General features: G+C 44.6%; 1 protein-coding gene across 7 annotated transcripts in view; it reads left to right on the forward strand.

Annotated features, from left to right (window-relative positions):
• The window catches only part of SLC4A11 (solute carrier family 4 member 11), a 42543-nt gene that overhangs the window by 567 nt on the left and 17944 nt on the right, over positions 1-24032 (forward strand). The window contains exons 1-11 of one of the 7 annotated variants that reach the window (XM_076065924.1): positions 166-336; positions 802-868; positions 6862-7053; positions 7753-7790; positions 9746-9983; positions 12543-12624; positions 15391-15514; positions 16060-16329; positions 18748-18841; positions 21138-21260; positions 22475-22588. In XM_076065924.1, the coding sequence (XP_075922039.1) occupies positions 6873-7053; positions 7753-7790; positions 9746-9983; positions 12543-12624; positions 15391-15514; positions 16060-16329; positions 18748-18841; positions 21138-21260; positions 22475-22588 (1264 nt within the window). In that variant the 5' untranslated portion in view covers positions 166-336; positions 802-868; positions 6862-6872. Of the gene's footprint in view, positions 1-164; positions 337-406; positions 869-895; positions 1538-2542; positions 3529-6861; positions 7054-7752; positions 7791-9745; positions 9984-12542; positions 12625-15390; positions 15515-16059; positions 16330-18747; positions 18842-21137; positions 21261-22474; positions 22589-24032 lie in introns of those variants that run through there. The other 6 variants (XM_032950366.2, XM_032950365.2, XR_012941336.1 and 3 more) reach the window with 6 other exon arrangements.

Here is a 24032-nt window from a genome sequence, read left to right on the forward strand (position 1 = left end):
GCTTCGAACACCAATTGCGACGTTGTTCTCCACCGTCGTCGCCTTGGTTCGAGTGTGGTGTCTTATATACGCCAATGACTCTGTAAACCACCTCCCCCCCCACCCCGTTTGTGAAGGGCGAGGTCAAATAACAGCGCCGTGGTTTCGTTTCCACGATGCGTCCACGCCGTGTCCCTGGCTTGCTGGAGGGAGAGTTAAAGTGGCGTTAGCTCGCCACCGTGGAGCTCGCCTGTGAACAGGGCAACCCACAAAGGGCTCTGCCCGGATTTTTCGGGACGCTTTGGAAAGGACAGAGACGACGGGCAAAAGCACATGCAGAGCAGAACACACGAATAAGTGAGTTTTTTCGGATAAGAGCTTCCACAAGGTGTGGGTGGCAATGTTTTGAGTTTTCGTGACCGCAATGGTTTATTCTCCCAGGGCACCGTTGTGCAGTCGACGTGAGAGAGAGAGAGTCAACAATCAAATGAACAAACACCAATTACGCTCCATCAATGGTTATCGGATGGGAGTGGCGCTAGCAATAATAATAGTTTACCTAATCTCATTCAAATTAAATAACTCTTTATTTAATAATCTCGTTTAATCGTATTGGGGTTTTTTTTAACCCACACTTGTATTTAATAAGTCAAGTTGCTGCCCCACCACCACACACACAAACCCGATGAACAACAACGCTTCGCACACACACACAAGCCCCATGCAATGCGGTAATGCAGAATTAATTGTACGAGGCATTTGGCACAGAAGCAGCCGCATGGAGGTGAAGTTATAAATAAGCGTGGCTCTCTCCTCGTGCAGCAACTACCGCACGAAGCAGAATTAAGTTGGTGGCAGCGTGCGTGTGAGAGAGACGGAGAGATTAAAGGTGAGTTTGTCGCACGCTTTGCCACGTTAGTTTAGGAGTGCGAGTTGCATCCAAACATTTCACTCGCAATCGCCCCCAGCCACCTGCGCTGGCCATTGAAGTAGAAACAAAACGGGTACCACCATCACCACGACACTTTACAGTTTACACACTCGCCCCCCCCCCCCCGTGCGTTTATGAGATTACAACATCACGAATGCGTCTGTTTTGCGCGCACTAATATATAGTACCTCGTGGTCGCTAGTGTGTGGGGGGGGGGGTGCGCCTTAAAACATCGCATGAATCATCTGTGCGTGGCCAAAGGTTACGGCTTACGGGAGGAGCAAATGTGCGAGACCGTTTGATAACTCGAGGTCGCCCTGGCCGCGGTGATATATATGTGTGCAGCCCTGTGTATATAAGTGAAGTGTGTGTGTGTATAACGGAGAGGGTATAGGACGACGTGGGTTGTTGTGGTCGATAGATATTCCACGTGGAACGCGTCCGTCCGTCCCCCGGTTGGCGAGGCCACCACCACCACCAAAGTTGACGACTACAATAGGTGCCTCGCAGGGCTGTGGGTCATTGTTGTTGGTGTACTGATGAGTCCCCAAACGAGCATCCCACGTCCTTGTGGGAGTTCCGGCGAGCACGTGTCCACGGGTTCCTCCTCCAACGGGTCCGCCGCAGGTAACGATCGTCCTGTTGTTGTGCGAAACTTTTTGTGAGTTTTGTTTGTTGCGAAGGCGACAATCGCTTGCGGATTTATTTTCCTTCTCTCTTCTTCCATTGGAGTGATTGATTTGTGCATGCTGTATCGGTGCTTTATTTTTCTTACGCTTTTTGGTGCTTCTCATTGTGTTGTTCACTATTTTTTAAAGTGGTGACGTTGATTAACTTGCACCGGGACAAGCCTCGCAGCATCTCGAGACATTTTTGCGTGACGGTCTTTCATTGGATTCTATTTTGTTTTTATTTTTACACGAATTCAGTGATTGTGAGCTTAACGTGGAAGGAACTCGATCAACTGGGGGACACTCAACTCGCGTGAAGGGCCAACATTGTTGACACTTCTACAGAGCCTTGCCAAGATTTTCGGTGGTCGTCCAATTCCAGTGGCTCTCTCTGCGCGACGTGGCATCTGAGATGTGTGATGAGTTCTTGGCGCGTTCCATTGTGTTGGGTGATTTTAGTCGCGGTGTTGAAGTGGCCGATGTGGATAGGAAATGTCGACCGTAGGTCGCTTTCTTTCTTCACCACGATTCCAATGAAGGACAGGGCAGAGGATAACGAGTGTACACACGTACCCAGTTGATGAGATCATGGGATTATTATATAAATGTCATATGCGTGGATATAGAGATAGGCATACACTTGCCTTGATTATATTATCTGGGAAACTTGTTAATTTTTCCATTACTGCAGAAGTGGTCTGTAAGACATACACGTTTTCATTAGTATAGCCTGTGCAAACATCTAAATACATGTGGATATGCAGTTTTCATTGTATGGATACCCCAGATATAGAGTACAGTATTGTCTTTGCAAAAATGACAATTTAATATAATATATATCAAATACCACGGCTTGTGCAACCCGAACTCAAAGGAAGTAAAAATAATTATTCAAATATATGCTCCAACATGCATCTATTAAGATGACGTAGGAACACATTTATAAATACATTCTGAGTTCTCAGGGTAAAATGCATTTTGCGTGTCGCATAATATCCTTTGTGGAACGATGCTTAAAATCGTTATTCTTAAAAAATGGTAATGAACACTTGACAAAAGTGTGTACAGACTCATTAGCTACTTATCACGTGTATGTAAATTGCTCATCAAGATCATTCCATTGGAACAGAATAATGGTCGGCTTATACGCCAACGAAACGCATGGACATAGGCAGCGATTCCATTTGGGTATTGGTGAAGAACTCGACCTACTGGAGGCTCACGTGTTAAGTTTGCACATAATCATCAACTTTGAACAACAGGATAACACATTTTAACAAATGGATAATGTGACGACGGTACGCACCGCATATAAACGCATTGCAACGGGCATATAGTCCGTGTTAAAAAGGGGCTTAAAATCATTCAATATTGCGCAGCCGTGAGAATGTACACACGAGGAAACAAGCCGTTGGCACATGGCTGGAACCGTTGGAACCAACGTTGGCCAGACGTTCCGTGGTTTACCGAAATGAACCGATGCTGGTGTCCATGTAAGCATGTACGGTTTGTGACTTTAAACAAAAAAAAGTTTATGGTTGCACAGTCCTGTACATTGTAGATGTATTCAAATGATACGCATGTTTATCTAACTAACTGTAACGAAACGTAACTATGAAAGCGTATACAGTAGAGTTATCGTAGGGGAAAAATAGTGTGTAATTAACAGTACCGGAAATTAAATGTGCTTGAATTAAAACGATCAACGGGAGGTAGGAATGGCACAGATTGAAGCAGCTTAGCCCAACGTTTGATTTATAAAACCGAAAACCAATGAGAAGCGTGCCTTTTAATCCAATTAAATAAGTTAATGTTATTATAAACGGCCAACGTGACCTCAAGGGACTTGAAAGTGATGAAAAAGGGCAATTGTATATTTTTTGTGCAATTCGGGCTTCCTATAGCCCGTGGAAACTTGGCTCGGAACGAACACGCCCACCGCGCTTGGTAAGTGGCTTAGTTGAGTGCCCACTTAATTAACGTTTAAGAATGTTAACTTGTTAAACGGAGCGCGTTTTGCTCACGAGTCGCCCACAGTGGCAGAGTTAAGCGGAGCCCCCGATAGGTTATCGTCTCGGCTTCGGTTCCACTCAATGCCGTAACTAATTCATTGCGCAATATTTAACGGTAGCTAGACTGATTAAAAAGAACACACAATTGTGTGTGTGCGCGTCTCCCGTGGTCTCCCTTGACCCCGAAGTTTTATGACCCCCCCCCCGTCGTGTGCGCAAGTTGTCGGAAAAGATTAGATTCTGTACGGTACTCTTGAGCAATGTGTAGATTGTCGGGTCTGTAAGTTTTTACAAGTTTTAGGCCAAGATGCACTTGGTGTTGACCCGCGTTCGAGAGACATTAACAGCAGCAACCAAGCGACTTTTGCAAATATTTAAAAGGAGATTTCTTATGCGTGGGTTTTTTTAAACGTAGACAATTACGTGATTTGCTTTGTGTGACATAATGGGCAATCGTATGGGTGCTGAGCAACAACTAGCAGTGTGCAGTCGTTGATTGTGTGTGTGACCCGTTTGTCTTAACTTATCAGAAAGCTACAATGAAAAGTTGCGTACTGTACTGTGGTTTATTTCCCGTACTTTGCATATCTTTCCACGGGCGGGAATATTTTAAGTAGTGGGGTAAACAACCCACCACTCGGCTCCCGAGTTCCTTCCTAGTGTACACGTTGAGAAATAGGCCGTTGATTTGAAATGTCAATTGTTAATTAATTTTCGTTATTACCCTATGTCTCGTCGACAAAATCGGTTAAATATTTAACCTCAGATATCGGTCAAGAAAATTGTCAACTTTTGTCCACACATTTTAAAGTGCAAGTCTGACGGATCATTTTGTTATTTGCTTGACTAGCTTCTGCAGAATTTCCGTGTGCAATATCCCAATTCCTCCATATCTAAATTTATATGTCCAGTTTATCTTCATAAATGTTTCAATAGAAACCTTGATAAGGATGCAAAGTTGAACCTAGTTATGAGGACGTACCGATGCTAATTAAGGTTATTAAACTATTAGAGGTTGCGTTGTGTTTATGCACAGTTTTTGAACGGATCTGCATATTGATAATTTGGATATAAAAACAATACTTTCACATTTGAACTCTTCCCCGCAATAATAGTAAATAAATAATTACACTGTACTGCACTTGACTTATGTCCCTGGGTCAGTTTGAGGGTTTGTCTGACCCAGGGGTCATCAACCTCTGGAAGGGCTTGGTTCGTCACGGGTGTTTATTAAGGACCCACAGTGCATTGCCGCTCTTGAAACCATTGAGTTTAGTTTTTTTTATAGTACCGAATTGGAAACAAATTGCTCTTCTTGTTTTTTTGGGTTTTACCCTTCACAACTCCTTAACACTTAAACAGCCGCTGTTCGCCACTCGTTGGCGGTGATGTCACCGCGGCGTTTGTGCCAGGCAAAAAGTGCACTTTGAGGACACGCGAAGTGCCATGCTAAACTTTGTATTTCACCAGATAAGGCCCACTGAGCAATACTGTATAGCTCTTTTGCAAATGCGACCCGGCCACAAATGATAGCCCAACGAAGGGGCTCATTACGTGGAAATGTATAGCAGCCAAATACTCTAAACGCACGTTGATTGGTGCAGGTCAAGGGGCAGACCCAGGTGCCATGGGTTGACTGAGATCACTGGCAGATGCACCACCACCTGTGCTCATTACTGAGCCAACTTGCTGAATTTTATCTTCCGGGCACTCTGCTCATTGTGAGTGTCGCTCCTCCGTTGATGTTGGAGGGCATCTGCCTCGAAACTGTCCGGTAGGTTCCTAGGCGAGCCCCCTACTACACCCCAACACCCCTCCCCTCCTAATCCACCACTCCTCCCCTCCATCACTCTTCCGCCCACCACCCCTTAACTCCACATCTACCACTACTCCCCACCACCCCTTCCCTCCACCACACCCACCACTTCTCCCATTCTCCACCACTAGCCATATCACAGTGACAAAATCAACTCTCAACACCTGCGTCAAATAACACTCGAACAATGAAAAATGTATAATGAGCGACCTTAGGGCCGATGGCTCTGCTTTATAGCACATACATGAACGAAAAAACCCCACGTCTTTAAATTAATTATTTAAAAACAATCAAAGCAATCTTTCCTCTGCATTCTCCCGGCAGTTCTGCTCGGCAGCATCTACAGCATTAGCCTCGTGTACGGATCGCGGTCTGTCCGTCAGTAACGCGTTTTCCATCCAGCGGGAGATTACAGGAGAAGACGCGGTCCTGCATTAATCCACGAATCGCAGGTTTTGCTCACGACTGTAAAGTGAATAGGTTCGTTGCTGCTATGATGAAGGGGGGAAAAGCGGTGGTAATATTTAAATACGTCCTGCTGTACATGTGTCCGTTTTATTTTGCGAAACGCCCCACTTGTTGAACACGCACCTTTTGCAAAGATCTTCGCCTATCAATTTAATCACTGCTTATTTAGTTGCAACGCTAAAAAATGGCAAGAGTACAATAATTTCTTATTGCTGTAGAAATACTTATTGCATCGTTTTCTCAGTAAAACAAATTGCAGTTATGAGTAGATTCTGTGTTGGGCTCCATTATTTAAACATCGTACACAGTATTAATTGTTATGTACGAGCAGTGTATTTTTCAAATATGTTTTGATGCATCCGAGTACACAGATTCCCATGGCAAGCATTCGGGCCCTGTCTCGATGTCTCCCTGCGGTATATGGAATGATACATTGTACGCTTGTGTTGATTTGGTACCCGTGAAAATGTATTTGTTGCTCACTGCAAGAACTGCCGTTTGAAAATATTTACTTAAAAGGTTTACAGATGTCTCATTGTTAACACGTCTAGATAACGAATGCAACCTAAGCTTTCATCGTATAAAGAGTCATCTTAAGTTTACTTGGCTTTGTTTAAATGTACTGCTGGATGAAGGACTGCAGACATCATTTGTGGGGGTTGTTTGACCATTCCTCACCATACAAGTCAATGCGCTTCGGTTAAAGAGAGGCTGAGTGGAGGTATAGGATCTGTCATCAATAGCCAGGAATTGAACTCCTCTTACTTGGCTCATAGCGCACCACTACACCACCAATTCCCCCAACAGGAAACACTGAAGCTGTTATAACCACATCGACCGTACGTTTTCATGTGTACAGTGCCGCAGCGTATATTCCGCGCACAGATTCCACGAATGGGAATGGGTAGAGAAAAGCCTGCGTGAATACGTAGAAGCGCGCGCACAAATAATAAGCCGCCGGTGTTGTTTCCGTTCGCACCGTAGACACTGTAGAAATGGAGCTGGAAAACGAGTTCATGGGGCCGTGCATCCCTGAGGAGGAGCCGGAGAGGAAAGAGGTCGCCCGGCGTACTGGCGGCGGTCGGCCCAGCATCAGCATCACCGTCGGCGGTGCTCGTCCGAGCATCAGTTTCACCGTCCTGTGTCCGAACCCGCTCGACCTCAGCCAGTCGTCCGGTCAGTACTTAACCATGCTTCGAGCAATTTGTACCCGCGTTCAGCCGGCACTCAGTTTGTATAGTTTTTTTTTATTGTTTGTTGTTGTATTGTTCTCACCTACGCCCCTGCTGGACATCTGTGGAAAAAGAGCTTCAGAGCTCATCGGATTTCTCCAGGATAAATAAAGATTATGATTTTTTTAAACTTTAATTCTCCCCGTGACATATTACAATCATAGATAGTATATATATAAAACATCCTATTATAATGGAAGTTTCACATTTTATGTTGAGTATTAATGTGATGATGGCACTTGCTGTGGCAGACTTGTGCCAGAAGTGTTCACATTCGTGGCGCCAATTTTTTTTTTTACCTGACTGCAAATGCTGCCGTGATGTAATGGTTGGCACTCTGGACTTGCACTGTGCAGGTCGCCTATTCGTTTTTCTTGGCCCGACGGTTCAAACGGTGGAGCATTTTCCTGCCCCCACGTCATTCAGTCGAGTTCTTCCCTGGAATCTGATGATTTGGTCAATTGTGATAAATTCTTGAGTCATGCAAGCCAGCAGTTGGAATTCTCCTCCTGGCCGGTTTACCATGTTTGCGCCTGCATTCAGGCAAAATACAAAAGGACAATCTAGCAAGTGTGCACATATATGCAATGTCGTTTTATGGCATTATAATGTGATACTATATATTCTTTGTGTGTATTTATAGAATCCGAAGATGTATCTCTCCTGTGCACTTCCAGAAAGGTACTGTACCTTCTCATGCGCATAACTGGTATGAGTAGTGGTTGCAATATATAGAATAGTACTCCAGTTAAATCAATCCAAATGTCAGCTCATTTTTTTGATTTAAAGCTTTTGTGACTGCAGGGATTCATATTCTGGGTTCTTTCGGTAAAGTCAAGTAGAAGGGAAACAATAAAATAATAAAAATATAAAACAATAAAATTATTATTATTTTATTGTTTCCCTTCTACGTGACTTTACCGAAAGAGCCAAGAATATCAGCTCATTTATAAACACCAATTTTTGGGCATTGGTCGCTGTGTTGTGCCTGTGACCCCAGGGTTGGCGGATCACACAAATGATGTGAAAATCAAAATGGGACCTTTTTTTCCCAGTATCAAAGTATGAAAAAATAAGAATAGGTTTTACCCTTTCTGGCAATAAATTAGTTGTTAAGATGTTTCCACTGATGACACTAGGCCCCAAGTAATGCTGTCTCTGGTGTAGACCAATCCGTTTCAAGGACAATCCATATATTACTCTTTGGTTCTTTCAGTAAAGTCACGTAGGTATAAAATAAAATAAATTGCGACGTTCCGGGCGCAACACAAGCGTCCGTCATCAGGTGGGGAAAGCATTGTGCTGCACCCGAAACGTCGCGATTTATTTTATTTTATAACTACGTGACTTTACCGAAAGAACCAAAGAGTGGATTTCTGCAGTCACAAAAGCTTCAAATCAAAATCCATATATTATCAGAGCATGTTTTGTTTGCATGCTCACCACAAGTACTGTGTGTGGTTAATGCTATTACTTGATGCCTTGCAAAAGGTTTCTATTTGGTGTTTGAACATCTTAACACCACCTGCTTTGATGTGAAAATCCCTTCCCGCGAGCGTCGAGACTCCGTACCCCTAGCTCACCAGCAGATTGCGGTACGGATATACGTGGGGCTCCGCCTGTTCGGTCTGTATGGGATAGAGTGTTTCCCCCTCGCGCGCGTGTGTGGGTATTCTCCAGGTCCTCCGGTTTCCTCCCACATCTAAACACCTTCATATATTGAGGACCGCATAACTTGGGCAATTGTTGGCACCGGCTCGTTGCGCCGCTGCCTTCCCGCTCGCCTGTGTTTCTCTGCGCCTCCTTTGAGTCTTCTCTCTCCTCTAGATGGAGCGAATACCGTGTGCATTACAAGTTGCTTCGGTCTATAAATGAAATGAATTGTCTCCTAGGTCATCGTGCATAACCTATATTATGAATATACCATGCATGCAAAACACAACGCTTCTTCCGTTTTGTAAGTACTGCATAAAGACATTGGTTTGCCTTGAATCCAGAAGTGTTTTCTCATGTGAAACACATTGTAGGTGCAGCTAACAGTCTGCACAACAGCAGGCCTTTACATTACATGATTTAATGACCTAATGTGTGAAGTATACGTGTTTTTTGTTTAGTTTGTTTTCCCTCCCCGCACCTCCGACTAGCACGGCTCGCTACGTACCGTGCAAAAGAAGTTCGACATCCATCCATACATGTTCAGTATCTGTTATATAATTTGCCCATGATTTCCATGAAGTAATTGTCGGCAATAATCGAGACCATAATGCAATAAGGGGTACCTCAGTGTAATGGTACCCATTACAGAGAAAATGAAGTGTCATATGAGATGGTTTTACATGTGGGGAGGAGAAATGCAGATTCACATTTGCAAGAGAGTGCAGAAAATGCAGTTAAAAGATAGGAGGGCAATCGGGAAGCACTAGGAAAAGGTGGATAAATGTGGAGTAGGATATCCGGAAATGTGGCGTGGACCTGGAATTGGCGCGGAACGGAGAGCAATTAGCACCAAACAAATTGAAATTGCACACTAAAAATAATAAGCAATACGTTCTGTGGAGCGCACCAGAAATCTAGCAACTCTACTTGCGTGGTGTGCTCTATCTAATCCTCGCGACCAAAATGCTTGTGGTCCGCAGAGCGTGAAAATCAAAAACTTTTCGGAAGAAGTCCGCGCAGGTCGGGACGTCGACCGCTTTCTCAGCCAGGCGGCCGTGCTGCTCGATCTTCCGTCGCGATCGTTGGAGTCGACGCTGTGCCACATGCTGGAGAGCGTGCTGGAAGATAACCCGTGTGCCGAGCCCCGCGAGGCACGCTGCTCCCTCCTCAAGCGAGCGCTCTTCACGGACATGGCCCAGGCTTCTCTTCATGGAACTGGTTGGTGGCTTCTGTTCGTGTTGGAATTGAATGCTGCTGGAAGGAAAATACCCAACTGGCTGCTTGTCAGCCGTGCAATAAATGTACACGTGGTCGAGTTGAAATGGTCCGCTCCTATTTGGTCTACACTTCATCAACGTGCATTGCAATTGGACGCATGTTCTGCATTGCTTTGACGTTGATTTTGCAGCTACAATGTAAATTACATTCAGATTTGACAAATTTTCCAACGTAGTAAAAAAACACACAAAGGAATTCTCAAATTCCCTAGAATTAGCACTCGAAATTGAACTTATAATATTCGGCCCTGTTCCTTAAGTTTGTTTATAAACGGTACGCATCTACAAGAATGTGGCTCTAACGAGAGACGTTTAGGTATTGAACATCACATTGACAATCTGGTTAAAACGTGCAGCTTCAAACTTGGTTACTTGTACAAATGTCCAGGACTTTATTAATCTCACGTTGTTTTTATGCTTTTGCAGAGCTAATGTAGAATAGTGCAGCAAGATATCTGCTCTCTTGCCTAATTTGCTAAATATAATTGCAACATGTATGGCAAGTTTTTTCTAGACTCTATTGGTTTGTTTTTGTCCGTAAGGTTTACGAGACTAATGTCCTCTATTTCTGAACATAATCTGATTTATCCAACTTGCTCCAAAGTTCTCAGCTTAAGGGATATCTCTCCCTCTCTCTCTTGAGACCGCCTTTGTCAAGTTTTTCTTGTGTCCCAGAAGTTGTTTTACCGAGCGCCATCAGATTGTAACTGGTTAGATTCCCAATACGATTGGATCAGTTCTCGTATTTAAATGACCATTGATAAGCATATCATTGAGATATATCCACCCGTAACTTGTGTACGCGCACTTCATTTTACAACAATATTTTACTTTAAAATATAATAACAATATCTGATATGATTATTTCTTTATGTTTGCAATGTCTGAATTTAAACCTTAATTTGGTGCACATTGATCATTGGTTATCTATGCTGATGTTGTAACGTTTACCCGGATAAAATGTATGAATGTCATTTTACCAGCATCCCCTTGTATATTAATCTCAACGTTTTATCTATGAAATTGAATTAAGAAAATATTTTACCATCGATTTTTACCACATGACAATATCTAATTCCCCCACGTTTTTTTATCAAGACCGATTGCATTAATAAGTTCGTAGTAGTACGTTGTACACACGTATGTATGTTGAACTTCTGTTGCACCGTACGTGGCCAACCGTGCTAAACGGAGGTGCGGGGATGCCCATATCTGTACTGTACATACTTAGGTGGTGTTGGTTTCGTTTCGGTGATGCTCAAGAGCAGTGTCAACAGAAGTAGGTCTGACGGTTACCTGACACTCTTGAGAGTTGTGTAATGAGTGAAAAAAATGAGCATGTGAATTCAAGTAGGCTCTGTCTTTTCGATGCGGAGAACGATGGTTAACATGAAAAAATATATATTTCACATTGTGGTGCAATCACCCCAAATGAAGCGTAATGAATACGTAAAAAAAAACTTTCTACTGTAATTGTCATCAACTTGAAATGTGTTGTCGAAAGATAGACAATACTTGTTTTACAAAACATTACGAAGGCTCTTGAAAGATAATCACTGCATTTTTCAGGGTTTATTTTGGGTGTGTCATCTCGATTTAGTATAACGTTTTCAGATTGTATACTTTCGTTTTCATCAATGTGATCCTATACCACGGTTAATGCACTTAATACAGTCCCCAATTAAATTCCTTAGAAACCTATCTTTTTTATGAAAGTACACCGGTTATCTTTTTAATGAGCCATTAAAGCCTTTTTACACATGCAAGTGCAGGGGATCTTTACATTTGGCATATATTTGTCTATAATATGTAAGGAATAATGAGTAAGCACTGCTTGCAGGTTATTTTCATGGCAAAGATTAAAATCAAAATCACCTGTGCAGGTTTTTTTAGTTGTGCTGCATCGCTGCTCTTCGATGTGCTTTCATGTTTTATCGCTTGATGTTCTGCATGATGTCTGACATTCCGCTTAATGTGGTGGAAGCTTCTTCAGCTACTGAAGAACTGCTAATTGGGAGCTTCTTCGAGAAAGGGTGAACTGAAATCTTGTTCTTGAAGAAGCCCCCAGCGCGTGGAGCGAAACGTCTGACGGTTGATCTTCTTTGGTTCTTTCGGTAAAGTCACGTAGAATGAGAATAAAATAATTAATTTATAAAATAAAATAACACAATAATATTCTCACGACGTTTCGGCCACAACACAAGCGGCCTTCATCAGGTGAAGGGACGAGACTGTCTGGTAGGACAGCGCTGGAGTGGTGCACTCCAGCGCGACTTTACCGAAAGAACCAAAGAAGATGAATCATTGCAGTCACGAAAGCTTTAAATCGAAAAAGTCTGACGGTTGGCTACGTACGGTGTGAAAGAAGTTCGACATGCATACGAATGCCGAACAATGCGCGGTACAACCCTGAAACGCATCGGAGGACCAAAATCCAAATGAACGAGTGTTGTGGTGTTAACGTTGTTGATGTGCTGTGTGTGTGGCTATTCCTGCACAGTGCACCTGCTCTCTGAGACAATCCAGGCTGTAACGGTCAACCCATCGGGCCTTCACTACCAGCAGTCGTGGCTCTGCGTGCTGTGAGTGGGGGAGCAGGCACAACACGAGACGCACTGCTTATCACGAGAGAATATATTCGCAGCATCTGCCTCTGTTGGCCATATCTTTAACAGCTCATACCAACCCAGCCCCGCTCCTGATATGCAGCCTCCCGGCCTTCAGCATTTAGCAACCTTGGAGGGATTCGGGGAATTCAAATTCCTCCCTTATCTCCCGATTCGGACACATTTAACCTAAATGCTTCCCTTGACACCTCTTCTGACTTGGAGGAAGCCAATGTTCCCGATGAATGGAAAACTGATTTTGTTTGCCCCCTCTCCGCAAATGGGGGGGGGGGGGGGGGTTGCCACAGACGATCCAAACAACCATCGTCCCCATTTCACTCCTTTCCCCTCTCATCAACATGTTTTGAGAAGTTATTTACTCACAGTGCAAATCATCCACTACGTCCGATCAAACAATCCGCTGCATCCCAAACAATTTGGCTTTCGCGAGAAATTTCAGCGTGACTTTGGCGGTGTGCTCTACCCTCGACTTTGGCTTCAGCAGTCTTGATGATGAGCATCGTGGGGCCATCATCCCCTTCCTGGACCTCTCGAAGTCTGTTGATGCTGTATTCCACGGCATCCTAACTCGGTAGATTGGCATGCCTCAACTTCTCCAAGCTGGCAGTGATCTTCGGTCTGTTGTTACGTCTATCTAACCATGTTCAGCTTGTTTCTGTGGACAAACATTTCATCTGGTAAAACTGCCGTCGCGTAAAGGGTGTTTCACCTCAAGGTCAACGTCCTGGGACCCCACTTTGTTCTGACTCTGTGTCAATGCCCCAAGCAAATGTCTAATCCACTCGGCTACAAACCTTTGCACGATCATTGCTGCAAACTCCAACAGGGTTTTTGAATCGCTGTCATTAGAGTTGGCCTCCCTTTAGACTTGTCCTCAACGCAAATAAAACGAAGTGAATGTTTTGGAGTCGACGCACATCTGCCCCCTTTCTCCACTTGAAATTGTGTCTCTGGACTCTCAGATAAATTAATTTTTTTGACAATTTCATATATATGGATGTTACCCTTGATTACGAAATCTCTTTCCAGGCTCGTAGAGAACATATTTCTAAGAAAAAAATATATATATTTCTCTACAGAAACAACCGTTTGATATTCCGCTCTGTCTCTGACTGGACATTGTCAAAGGTACCATTCTCTGTGTTTGACTCCTGTGATGTCATCTACAGGCCGGCCTCAGAGACCGTCCTGAAATGCTTGTTCCCCCTGTGCCATCTTAATAATTACTACCGTGCCTGCTTTTCACTCCGGTCCTTGTCACGTTGCCTTGACTTCCTCTCGACTTCTCCTCCTGAGTGTACCCAGAGTGAGTCCGAGCGGACGGTGGGGGGAAAAAAAAAAATCGCGCTGCCGCCCCTCGCTTTCGGAACGAGCTCGCTCCACAGTTTCGGCACCAAGTGCTCCTACCCCGGCCCATTTTAAATTCCTCCCTTGATGTAATACGTCCCTGTTCCTCCACATGTGGTGAGTGAAGGCAACGCGAGGCGGTGTTGCATTTCTGATGTCCCCTGCACACGCGGCTAACGGAGGTTGGCGCGGAATAGTGCTTCGGTGTTGATGTGCATCGCCCACCGTGTTACTTCAGCATCAGAAAACCTATTTAGACTTGAGTGGCGCATAACTTGAATGCGGTTCTCCTCCAGTGTGTTTGCTCCTCGCTGTCTGCATCGTTGTGATGTATTCTCTCCTGTAACTTTCTTTGCTTCTACAAAGGTTCTCCGCAGGTCATTCTTGCGAAACGTCTCGAGGCTGAATGTTTCTTGCCCTTGTAAACAAATGCAAACAAATCAAAATCGAACATAGTATATATGTGCACGGTACTGTTTCTATCATGACATGGCCACGGGCTGCCTGTGCTATGGATGGGGTGATGTGATACACCTGATACCATTCACCAACAATCAACACACCTGGCCCTCGCCAATTTTTGGAGTATATAATATATACACCCCCTTAACGAATGGCGCACACACCTATCCATAAACATGATTTTGAAATGTGGCTGTGGAGCTCACATCGTACACCACGCTGTCGTAAACGATTGAGTGGACAAGCATTTCTATGACTACCAAACTGAATGATCATATTCGTAGTTAAAAAATAAATGTATCAATGTATATTGACACCGTTCACATAAACTGCCTACCACGAACATTCTACGGACACCTCGTTCATTTGAATTTGGTAGAGAGGTCCAGGAGGAGTTCTTTGGACAAAAACACATACCTACAAATGGACAGATTAGCTGCTCGTTATGCATTATAGGCATACTATATACATATACAACATGGTTATTATCCTTGAGTAAGCCTCTTATCCTAGTTCACTGCGTTCTGCTCTTGCCATGCTGCGGTGAATGTCGACATGTCTCTTTTGCGTGCGTGCGTGCGCGCTTTCACGCACACTTTTAACAACGAGGCATTAGTATAATGTGGAGAGCTGCTGGTGGACTAATTTAGCAGTTATTTGGTCGAGCACATGGCATTAATTTTCCGGCAGGCCACAGATGCGAAGTCGCCCAAATAGGTGTATGCCAAGGCCCTGTTAGGCCTCCTGAAGTTACTGTGGTCTAAAAAAAAAACACTTGCACATATTTCCCTGAAGCCTCAGGAGTCTGGTTAACAAAGCCCGCTGTCATTATTCTCATAACACAAGACTGAACGGGTCGCCTGTTGTGTGCGATCGTGACGGGTGGGAATTTTTGCGCTTCTGCTTTTGAAGGTGCACGGAGACAACACTGCAGCACCGGGAAGTGTGTATTGCGCGACTCGAAAGGGCACAGAACTGGGGAGAGAACTGCTGTGAAGTGCGCTTTGTTATCCTGGTTCTTGCCCCACCAAAGTCGGTAGGTTGGCCACACCAATTTTTTTTTACACCAGAATATGGCCTTGCTGTCGAATCGTATGCATTTATATAGTGCATATAAATTCAACCAGTTATGAAGTTACTCGTACTTTTTGTCATCGTCTCCATTGTGTTTTGCTTTATTACTGTTAAGCCAGGGGTTTGTTCTGCAGAAATCTGAAAAAAAATATGATTGCGCTGCTCAATACAAAATAAACCCTGGACAAATTGAATGTATCCATTTCGCTCTGTATCCATTAGTTGCGTGCACCTGCGCGTGTGTGTGTATTCAGCAGTAGGCTTTATGAAACATGAGAGCTGTTGTCTGGGAGTTTCGGAGGGTGTCTTTTCGTCGACGCTTGGTTTTGAGGTCACACCGTCGTGAATCTGCCATCTCAGTTTAGTAAACTTTGCACAGTAATTCGGCAGTTCTCTCCGAATGCGTCGGTAAATGTACGCGTGACGGTTTCACGAAAGCCCTGTGATCTGTAAATGTTTTGTCGCGTAATGAAGTACACTTTTGTAATCGCCGCTCTCTGAATGCAGAAAAGCACCAAGACAGCGACTGAGGTAGGCCGCACTTTCGCAACCATCTTCGTGGACATTGGATTCCGGCAGCAACTCATTGAGGCTCGCTCGCCCGAAGAGTTCAAGCACGCTCTCCTCCTCCGGCGACACGACCTCACGGCGCAGCATGAGGAGGGGGACTCCAGGATTCCCACGCCCGTGCTTGAGCGACCCAAAGCAACCTTGCAGCCAAACCAGCCCGATGGCAGCCCATCTTTCCAGGAGCAGGAGGATTCCAGCAAGTCCTCGGTAAGGTGACCCGAGGGAAGCTATCTGCGTAACGCAGTGACCATCTTTACTCTTTGGTTCTATTCGGTGAAGTCACGTAGGTCGATAGTGAGCCAAAAGTGTCGCGGTGTTGTGTATACAGCATCCGAAAGCGCATCGCGTGCTTTCAGAAGCTAATGGCGCGGTTGGCTACGTACGGTGCGAAATAAGTTTATGACATACTTGCATACGAAGGAAGGTGCAAGCCAACAAAATATGTTGTAAACGTTTCCCCTATATGCCTGACCAAATACTTGAATCGCCGGAAACGAGAAGGGAATAAAAAAACCTTTAAAAGTTACGGTCAAATATGCCATCGTAGCGTTACCTTGTGATGTCACTTCAAAGCTTTCGGGTTCACTTTGGACAACTCGGGGGACATGTAGGGTACCAATGCACGGCATTTGTGCTATTTGGGTTGTAATTTCTTCAGGTGGTGCACATGCTCATTGTTATGCCAACCTAGGTCCGCGTGTAAATATGGTTAAAGGAATTGCACAAACCTGCTGATGGAATGACGTGTGAGAGGATGGTTGATTTGTCGGCTCCTGAAGCCTGAAGTTGATCGTACCAACGACGAAGGAACATCAGTCGTCCATAGAAGATATATGTATTTTTTTGGCATGTTGGGGAGAGAACGTGTAATGTGATCGCGTTGGGTGGGGGGAATCTTAATGACGTTGAAAAGCCCATTTCGGTGAATCAGCAGTTAATTATTTTAACCCAAAGATGGCAGCAGCACCACTGCAAGTCTCCAACAACGGCACGTTACGTTAAGAAACTTGGCACTCTTCCATTCCAGATGTGAGCAAAACAAAGTGTAAAACCAAGTTGACATTTGTAATTTGGCGCCTGTTAAAGTGGCTTTAATTGGACAAACTTGTTCCCAGACATGAGCAAGTTTTCGGTGCAGTCGTCTGGCCACTGGTGTGCTGATTCAGCTACTCCTAGCCCTATGTTGGGTGGGAGGTTGTTTGGTGCCATATTTGCTCTCTTGCGCCCCCTGTGGTTTTTTGATCCATGAGCTGCTCATAGCTGTCAACCCATACGATTTACCCCGTATTCTCTTGTACAGGGAAATTTGAGTTTTCAGGTCCATACGGCGTACAGCCGTTTCAATACGGGCAAAAAAAGTGTCTTTGTTTGTGTTTCTCGCTTGCGATGGGACATTGTAGGATGAACGTTGAGATTTATAAGGGGAACGGGGTGACTAATAAGGTCTGAATCTCTCTGTAATAAGGTTGGGCACTGATAAGGGGTTGACAAGTATGCTACTCACATGGCCAGATGGCAGAACATTGCTTGGCATGTAAATGTGTCACGCGATGACACATCAGTTTTCCTACACGCATACTTCAAAAACGCTGCAACAGTTGTATGAGCAGCGGTTATACGGGTCGTGAAATCCTGCGTTCAAGCTACTGGTAAGGGTAATTGCATCTCACGTGGCACTGAACCAAAGTTACACGCGTTCCAGCACACACACACAGGGAAGCCAAGGGTGATTCATTATAAGGTACACACTGATGAGGGGTCGACAGGTATGGCTACTTCCAGCCCATGCATACGATTCGAGTTACGTCCTTGCCACAGGCCAAGCTAGGAGCCCTATATGATCCATATACACTCTGTTCTTACCCCGTCCCCCACTCCATAATACTCACAAGAGTGTGTGGTGCGTTAACAAAAGAAAAGGCCACATGTTGCTCGTTCCAATGTTAATTATCAACATGCGATGCCGTATAATGGCTGTTTGCAGGGTGGAGAGGCGTTTCCAATTCCTGGTCATGCATGGCACTGCCGTGTTATAGTAATGTTATTTATTGGGATTACGCCACCTGGCAGAGATGAAGACTGTTGGTGAATAAATGCTGCACAAGACCTGATTTACTTGTATATCCATCTCAGACCATTCTCCAAAATTAAAATATATATTCTGTTTGCCTTCGTGTGATTTTTCACGTAGAAACAAATATAAATGTGGTTTTCTTTGCATAACTGCAAATGATCATCTGTTTTAGTACGTTTGATTTCCCAATGCGGTTTTTGGTTGGGTGGGAATTTTGTTGGCAGACAGCTGTGAAAAAAGATGTCAAAATTTATGCAACATTATGAAAAGTGTGTTCATAAAATAAATATATAATTTGGGCGAATGCTCTAGCAAACGGCCATTAAATTAAATAAGGAAATGTTAATGGTAGCAAACAATCCTTATGCACCATTTGGCGTCCCAGTTCGCTTCAACTCTGGCACTGACTGAGATGTCGGAGACACAATATAAGTTTGTGCCTGATGTATGTTGAACTTATTTCGCACCCTACGTAGCCACCCATTCTAATCGGAGGTGTGGGGGAAGGACAACAGACTAACTTACCACGTGTCCTTTCCGTGTGTGGACAGACTGAGAGGAGTATCGTGTGCACTATTCCTGGAATGGGGATTTGGGAAGACATCCGTCGCAGGCTGCCATATTACTCGTCAGACTTCACGGACGGTGAGTTTCCCAGGCCCGCCCCTGTGACCCTGGGTAGGGATTCGTACTACAGTGGAAGCTCCTCTTATCCGTTGACCCTCTTAATCTGCGCACCCCCGTTAACCGTGGCCAGAATCTCTCTGCGGAAATTCCTATTATTCACAGACAGATCGCCGCTGTTATAAGGTAATCCTGTTATCCGTAATAGAGGTTTTTTTTGGATTAGGTCCGCCATGCGCAAAAATTGCCGTTGCCGGAAACTTTTGTTCCCGTGGCTTTTGAATGGATAGGAGTGGCGCAAACAAATCCTCTTCATACTCCGCGTTCATCAGCAGCCTTCCACCATGAATAATAAATGACTACTTGTTTTTCGCCATGACATGGCCTGCAATTACAAGGGCGCAATAATGGTGGTGATGGAGTTGATGGCAATGGATTGATACTGATGGAGTGATAAATGATTGATGGATTGATGGTTATACCATTGATGTGCACTGTTGCTGCACTCTGTCCGACTTAGCTCGAGCTTACTATCATGCCGTGCGTGGACTAAGTCCCCAGCGGTTCAGTTTGTGTAGCATTTGGCGATGAAAAAAATGTTCCGAAGATGACAACCGCTGTGATGGAGGGATTAGATCAGTTTACGGGAACGAGATAGATTTTTAGCATCGCAAGTCTGTGAGAGACTGACAGCATGGGGGGGGGAATATTTGCCCAATAGTGGATTGATAATAGACGATAATGATGATGGTGATGATGCTGATGCTAGTGCTGGGGGTGATGATGCTCGTGTTTGGGGTGATGATGATGACGACGACGACGATGAGTGATTATAGCATGGCACAATACGCTCGAGCAGCAAGATTTTATCCATGATTGCCCACATGGGCGTGGAGTTTTCTGCAGAATGATGCAGTTAATCAGATCGGCAAACCACCCTCGAGAAAGCCTCGCCGAGCTAGACGCTTTCATGAGGGTTCTGCATCGCGATATTTGGCCATTTCCATTTGTGAGTGTTTCGCTTTGTAAGAGAGAGCCAATTACCTGGAGAAAATCCGTATACATAGCAGGGGACATTTCTCAAAGCGCGGGTAGCACCCACTATTTTCAAAATGTATGTAACTGTTTTTAAACCATAAAACATACAATTAAATTAATTCCTCCTACCCCCGTCCACTGCCTCTATTGCCGTCATGGAGTTTTAGTGCCAAGTAGAAGGCCAACAGCCCTCTGCTCCCCATGGTGCACTGCCATGACTGAAAAGGTCCGCACTGGTTCATGAACCCATTGGCTTCATTGCCATCTGTGAGCCATCAAGAAATTGCCTCAAGTGCTGGCGTACAGGTATGCACTATAATAGAGGGGTGTTTCTTTTGGGTTGCATCGCGTAAATATAAATGTGTCGTTAAACCCGCCCACCACCCGACAGCCAATCAGTAAGGTTTGTCACGTAAACAAAACGTGCCAGCGAGTTACTAGTTCAGCACCATCGGTGTGTTGTAGAGTGATCCCGCAACATTTACAATTCGAGTACCGTGTCGTTTCGCCGGTAATTACAGCCAGCATCGTCAGGCGATAGCCAGAATTGTGGAGAAAACCACCATCTTGCCTTTGAGCACATTTTAGAAATTTTACTCAATGATAGAGACCTGCGAGAGATCTGTTTTTTTTTTTAAGCTTCGGATCATGCCGCTATTGTGCAGGGATGAGGTGATGGAATATGTGACGTTTAAAAAAAAAAACTCCCCACTAACCTTGCCCCATCACAAGTTCTCTTCATGGGAGAATCCCTGCAGCTGCAAAATCTTTCTCCGAGCCAGGTCTGTAGATGATGTCCACGGTGTTAGGAAGCACTGCAGCCATGGGATTTATGGTTTTGCAAAGAAGCTCGGTGCTATTGCGATGACACCATTCGTTATTGATCTCGTAGCTGCAGGGACAATTGGTGAAGTGGAATGGAATTGGTACGATGATGTCACGTCGCATGCAGACACAAATGAAAGTCATCCTGGGCATTGCGCTGTTAATTAATTTTTTACTCCATATTGTGCGGTTCTGGCTTCGGGATCATTATGAGCCGGGTAACTAATGGGTGAGGTCTAATTGGTCTTTCCCATGCTTTAGCCCTATGCGGTGCATCATGTTGAGGTGTCAAACGACTCTTTTTCTCTGTGCGCGTGGCAACAATTCGTGATCCAGCCTTGTATGTAAAACAAACAAAAAAAGCTCGGGTGTAAATGCATTTGAATAAAGAATATACTTTGAACACGCACAAGGTAGTACAGTTTATAAACCTTGCAAACCTTGTATTTGGCAGGGATTCTTAGAAACCGGTGCATTGGAAAGTACATCATCGCCATGATATTCCTGTACTTCGCCTGCCTGCTGCCCTCCATCGCGTTCGGATCGCTCAACGACATAAACACGAGAGGAGCGATCGGTAGGCAAGCACCGCATCGCCGTGCTGGCGAGCAACGGGTGGAGCGAGAGGCGGTATTGTGTGCACGTATAAAACATGAATAATCTTATCGCTGCATCTTGGCAGGTTTGTACGGTAATCGAACGAAGATGGCCACTGCATCGCGCACTGGCGCCACGCACTTTTACATCATATAGATTCAAAACTAATTTCTTTAGAACTGCTTTTTGTGTTTGGTTGGTTACGTACGATGTGTAATAATTGTATTCGTGCGTACATGTTTCAGGCTTTTCAATTATAAAAAAATGTTGGTATGTTGGTGCATGGGTACAAAATAATTCTGTAATAATTTATTTGGAGGATGTGATGAAAAAAAATCTACAAATCTGCAGATGAAATTGTACGGTGAACGTTTATATTACAGTTGTGAATAATTTATTAGATTAGCATTCATTTATACAGCGCAATATGAAGAAGCAAATACTTGTTGGTAATACTGTCGAGGTTTGGTATTGTAGCATGAATTTGACATCTGGATGTAAAATCTAAAGGGTTAGTGTAACAGATATCTCTATGGAACCACTTGTGGATTGACACCTTATTCCACTACCGTATTCTCCAGACCACAAGCATGAGTACGGAGTACATCTTATACAGTTTTGTGTGTGACCATATTAGTGTGGAGCTGTGGCGCAACGGTTAGTGCACTGCGCTACCAAACCAGCGACCTCAAACAACCAATAACAGAGGCGAAAATTGGACCGGTCCTGGGCCTCCCGGAGGCCGACTCGAATGAGTACTTGCTGCGGTGTGTAAACATCGCCACTAGGGGGAGACGAAGGTACCCGAGCGTGGTTCTGGCCACCCACCCACGTCCTCGTGTGGCGTGCCGGCCTTCGAAATTGCTCCCTAAAAGCACTTGCCGCAACAGTCAGTTCAGGCCATACGAGAGGGATATTTGTCTTTGACCAGATTAGCTGAACTCCATTGGCACTGGGTACAAAATTTGGGGTGCATCGTACATTCCGGAGCGACTTTTAATCTGTAGGGTACGGTGGTCCCCTATTTCAGCACATTCATTTTATGGGGTTTTGCCCACTGCACCTATTGCCCATGGCTAACAACATCTCGGCGCCCCCTTCTGACTTGTTCTTTGACCTTGCCATGTTCATGAGACACAAACCGCTGCCCTCCTTCTTGGGGATGTGTCTGGCCATTACCTCGATCTCCCACAGATGTTCAGAAGACACTCGTGGCGCAGAGCATGGGAGGAGTGCTGTTTGCGGTTCTTTCGGGACAGCCTCTCATTGTTCTGCTCACCACTGCGCCCCTCGCCCTGTACATATATGGTGAGTCTGAATCATTCGGATGCCGCCGAATTGTAATGGTGAGTTTAGCGCGTGGTGGGCTTGCACGGCCAATATTTATCCACAATGGAAATTGTTTTGGGTTAGATCGCGTGAATATAAACGTGTTGTGTTTAAACCCGCCACCACCCGACAGACAATTTGTGCGGTGAGCAGTTTCTGCCCTGGTTAGAGCAACAAAGTAAGGTGTTAACCTCGCTAATTGTCTGTCAGGTGGTGGCGGGTTTAACAACCCAAAACAACTTTTATTGTAATGGTTGAGCCCACTGCGTTTGTAATACAGAGGTCAACCGCTTCCGTCTCCCAGCGTAGCAGCAACAGCAGTAACAGCGACATCATCATCGTCATTCTACGCATCACCGTCCTCAACAATCACCGTCACCCTGATCATAACCTTCTTCTTCAACATTATTGTCGTCGTTTTATCGGACGACGAGGCATTGACATGGTCGAGCAGAAGCGCGTTCGCCGTTTGTCGCCAATGTTCACGGTTCGAATCCAGCGGTTGCCCTCATTTAATGCTGCGTCTGTATTAACTGTAAAGATACGCGCAGTCTGCTTCACAGTGGCCATGTTATAGGTCCTGTGATGTACTGAAGAAGCTTGATTCCATCTATCACTCGGCCTTTAAGATTTACATTGAACTGCCCATATAGGACTCACCACTGTGATCTCTACATTGGGTCAAACTTAACATCTCTTAATGTTCGACGGCTTGTGCACCAGATCTTATTTATTCACGATGTACTTACAAAAAAATCCGCAGACTACCTGCTGGATCTCCTCTCTGTTTCAAAGAACAAATTTGACCTCAGGTCTTCGCTCATTTACCAGCTTCACATTCCCTATTGCCGTACAAAAACTGGAGGAAGGGCCTTTGCTATTGATGCCCCCAGGGTCTGGAATGCTATTGCCAATAAACTGCAACTTGAATCGCTACCAATGAGATCTTCTCTCAAAACTGCTCTAGAGGAGTTGTACACCCCTAGCTGCCACTGCTATTCATTGGCGTAAAATAAAATAAAATGTTTTCGCTCCGGATGACGCTGCAAAGTATTACCTGTATTTTGATTTAGCGTGCTGATCTTAAAGGTGCATTGAAAAATGTGATACTCCGACTGATGCTTCTGTTGTGGAGTAACTCATGCAGCCAGCTATGGCTCTAGGATTTGGTGTTACATGTTAATTATGTAGTTTATTGTAAAAAATCGGTCACAGTCCCTATGATCATTGTTACGTTACAATTATGGCTTTATTTTTTGGTGATTTCGAAAACGTTTTTTGGTTTGGACATGTTTGTTTTGTTGTAGTATGGAGTTAGACTGATGGCCTTAATCTAAGTTTTCTTGTGATTGTTGTTGTTTGACTTGCATCCCACTGGGATTTTTTGCACACAGCGTTGGTGAATGGTGCTTTTTTCAGGAAT

Source organism: Petromyzon marinus, chromosome 9 (genome assembly GCF_048934315.1).
Source record: "Petromyzon marinus isolate PM22_M1 ecotype Great Lakes invasive population chromosome 9, UKy_Petmar_22M1.pri1.0, whole genome shotgun sequence".
NCBI lineage: Eukaryota > Metazoa > Chordata > Hyperoartia > Petromyzontiformes > Petromyzontidae > Petromyzon > Petromyzon marinus.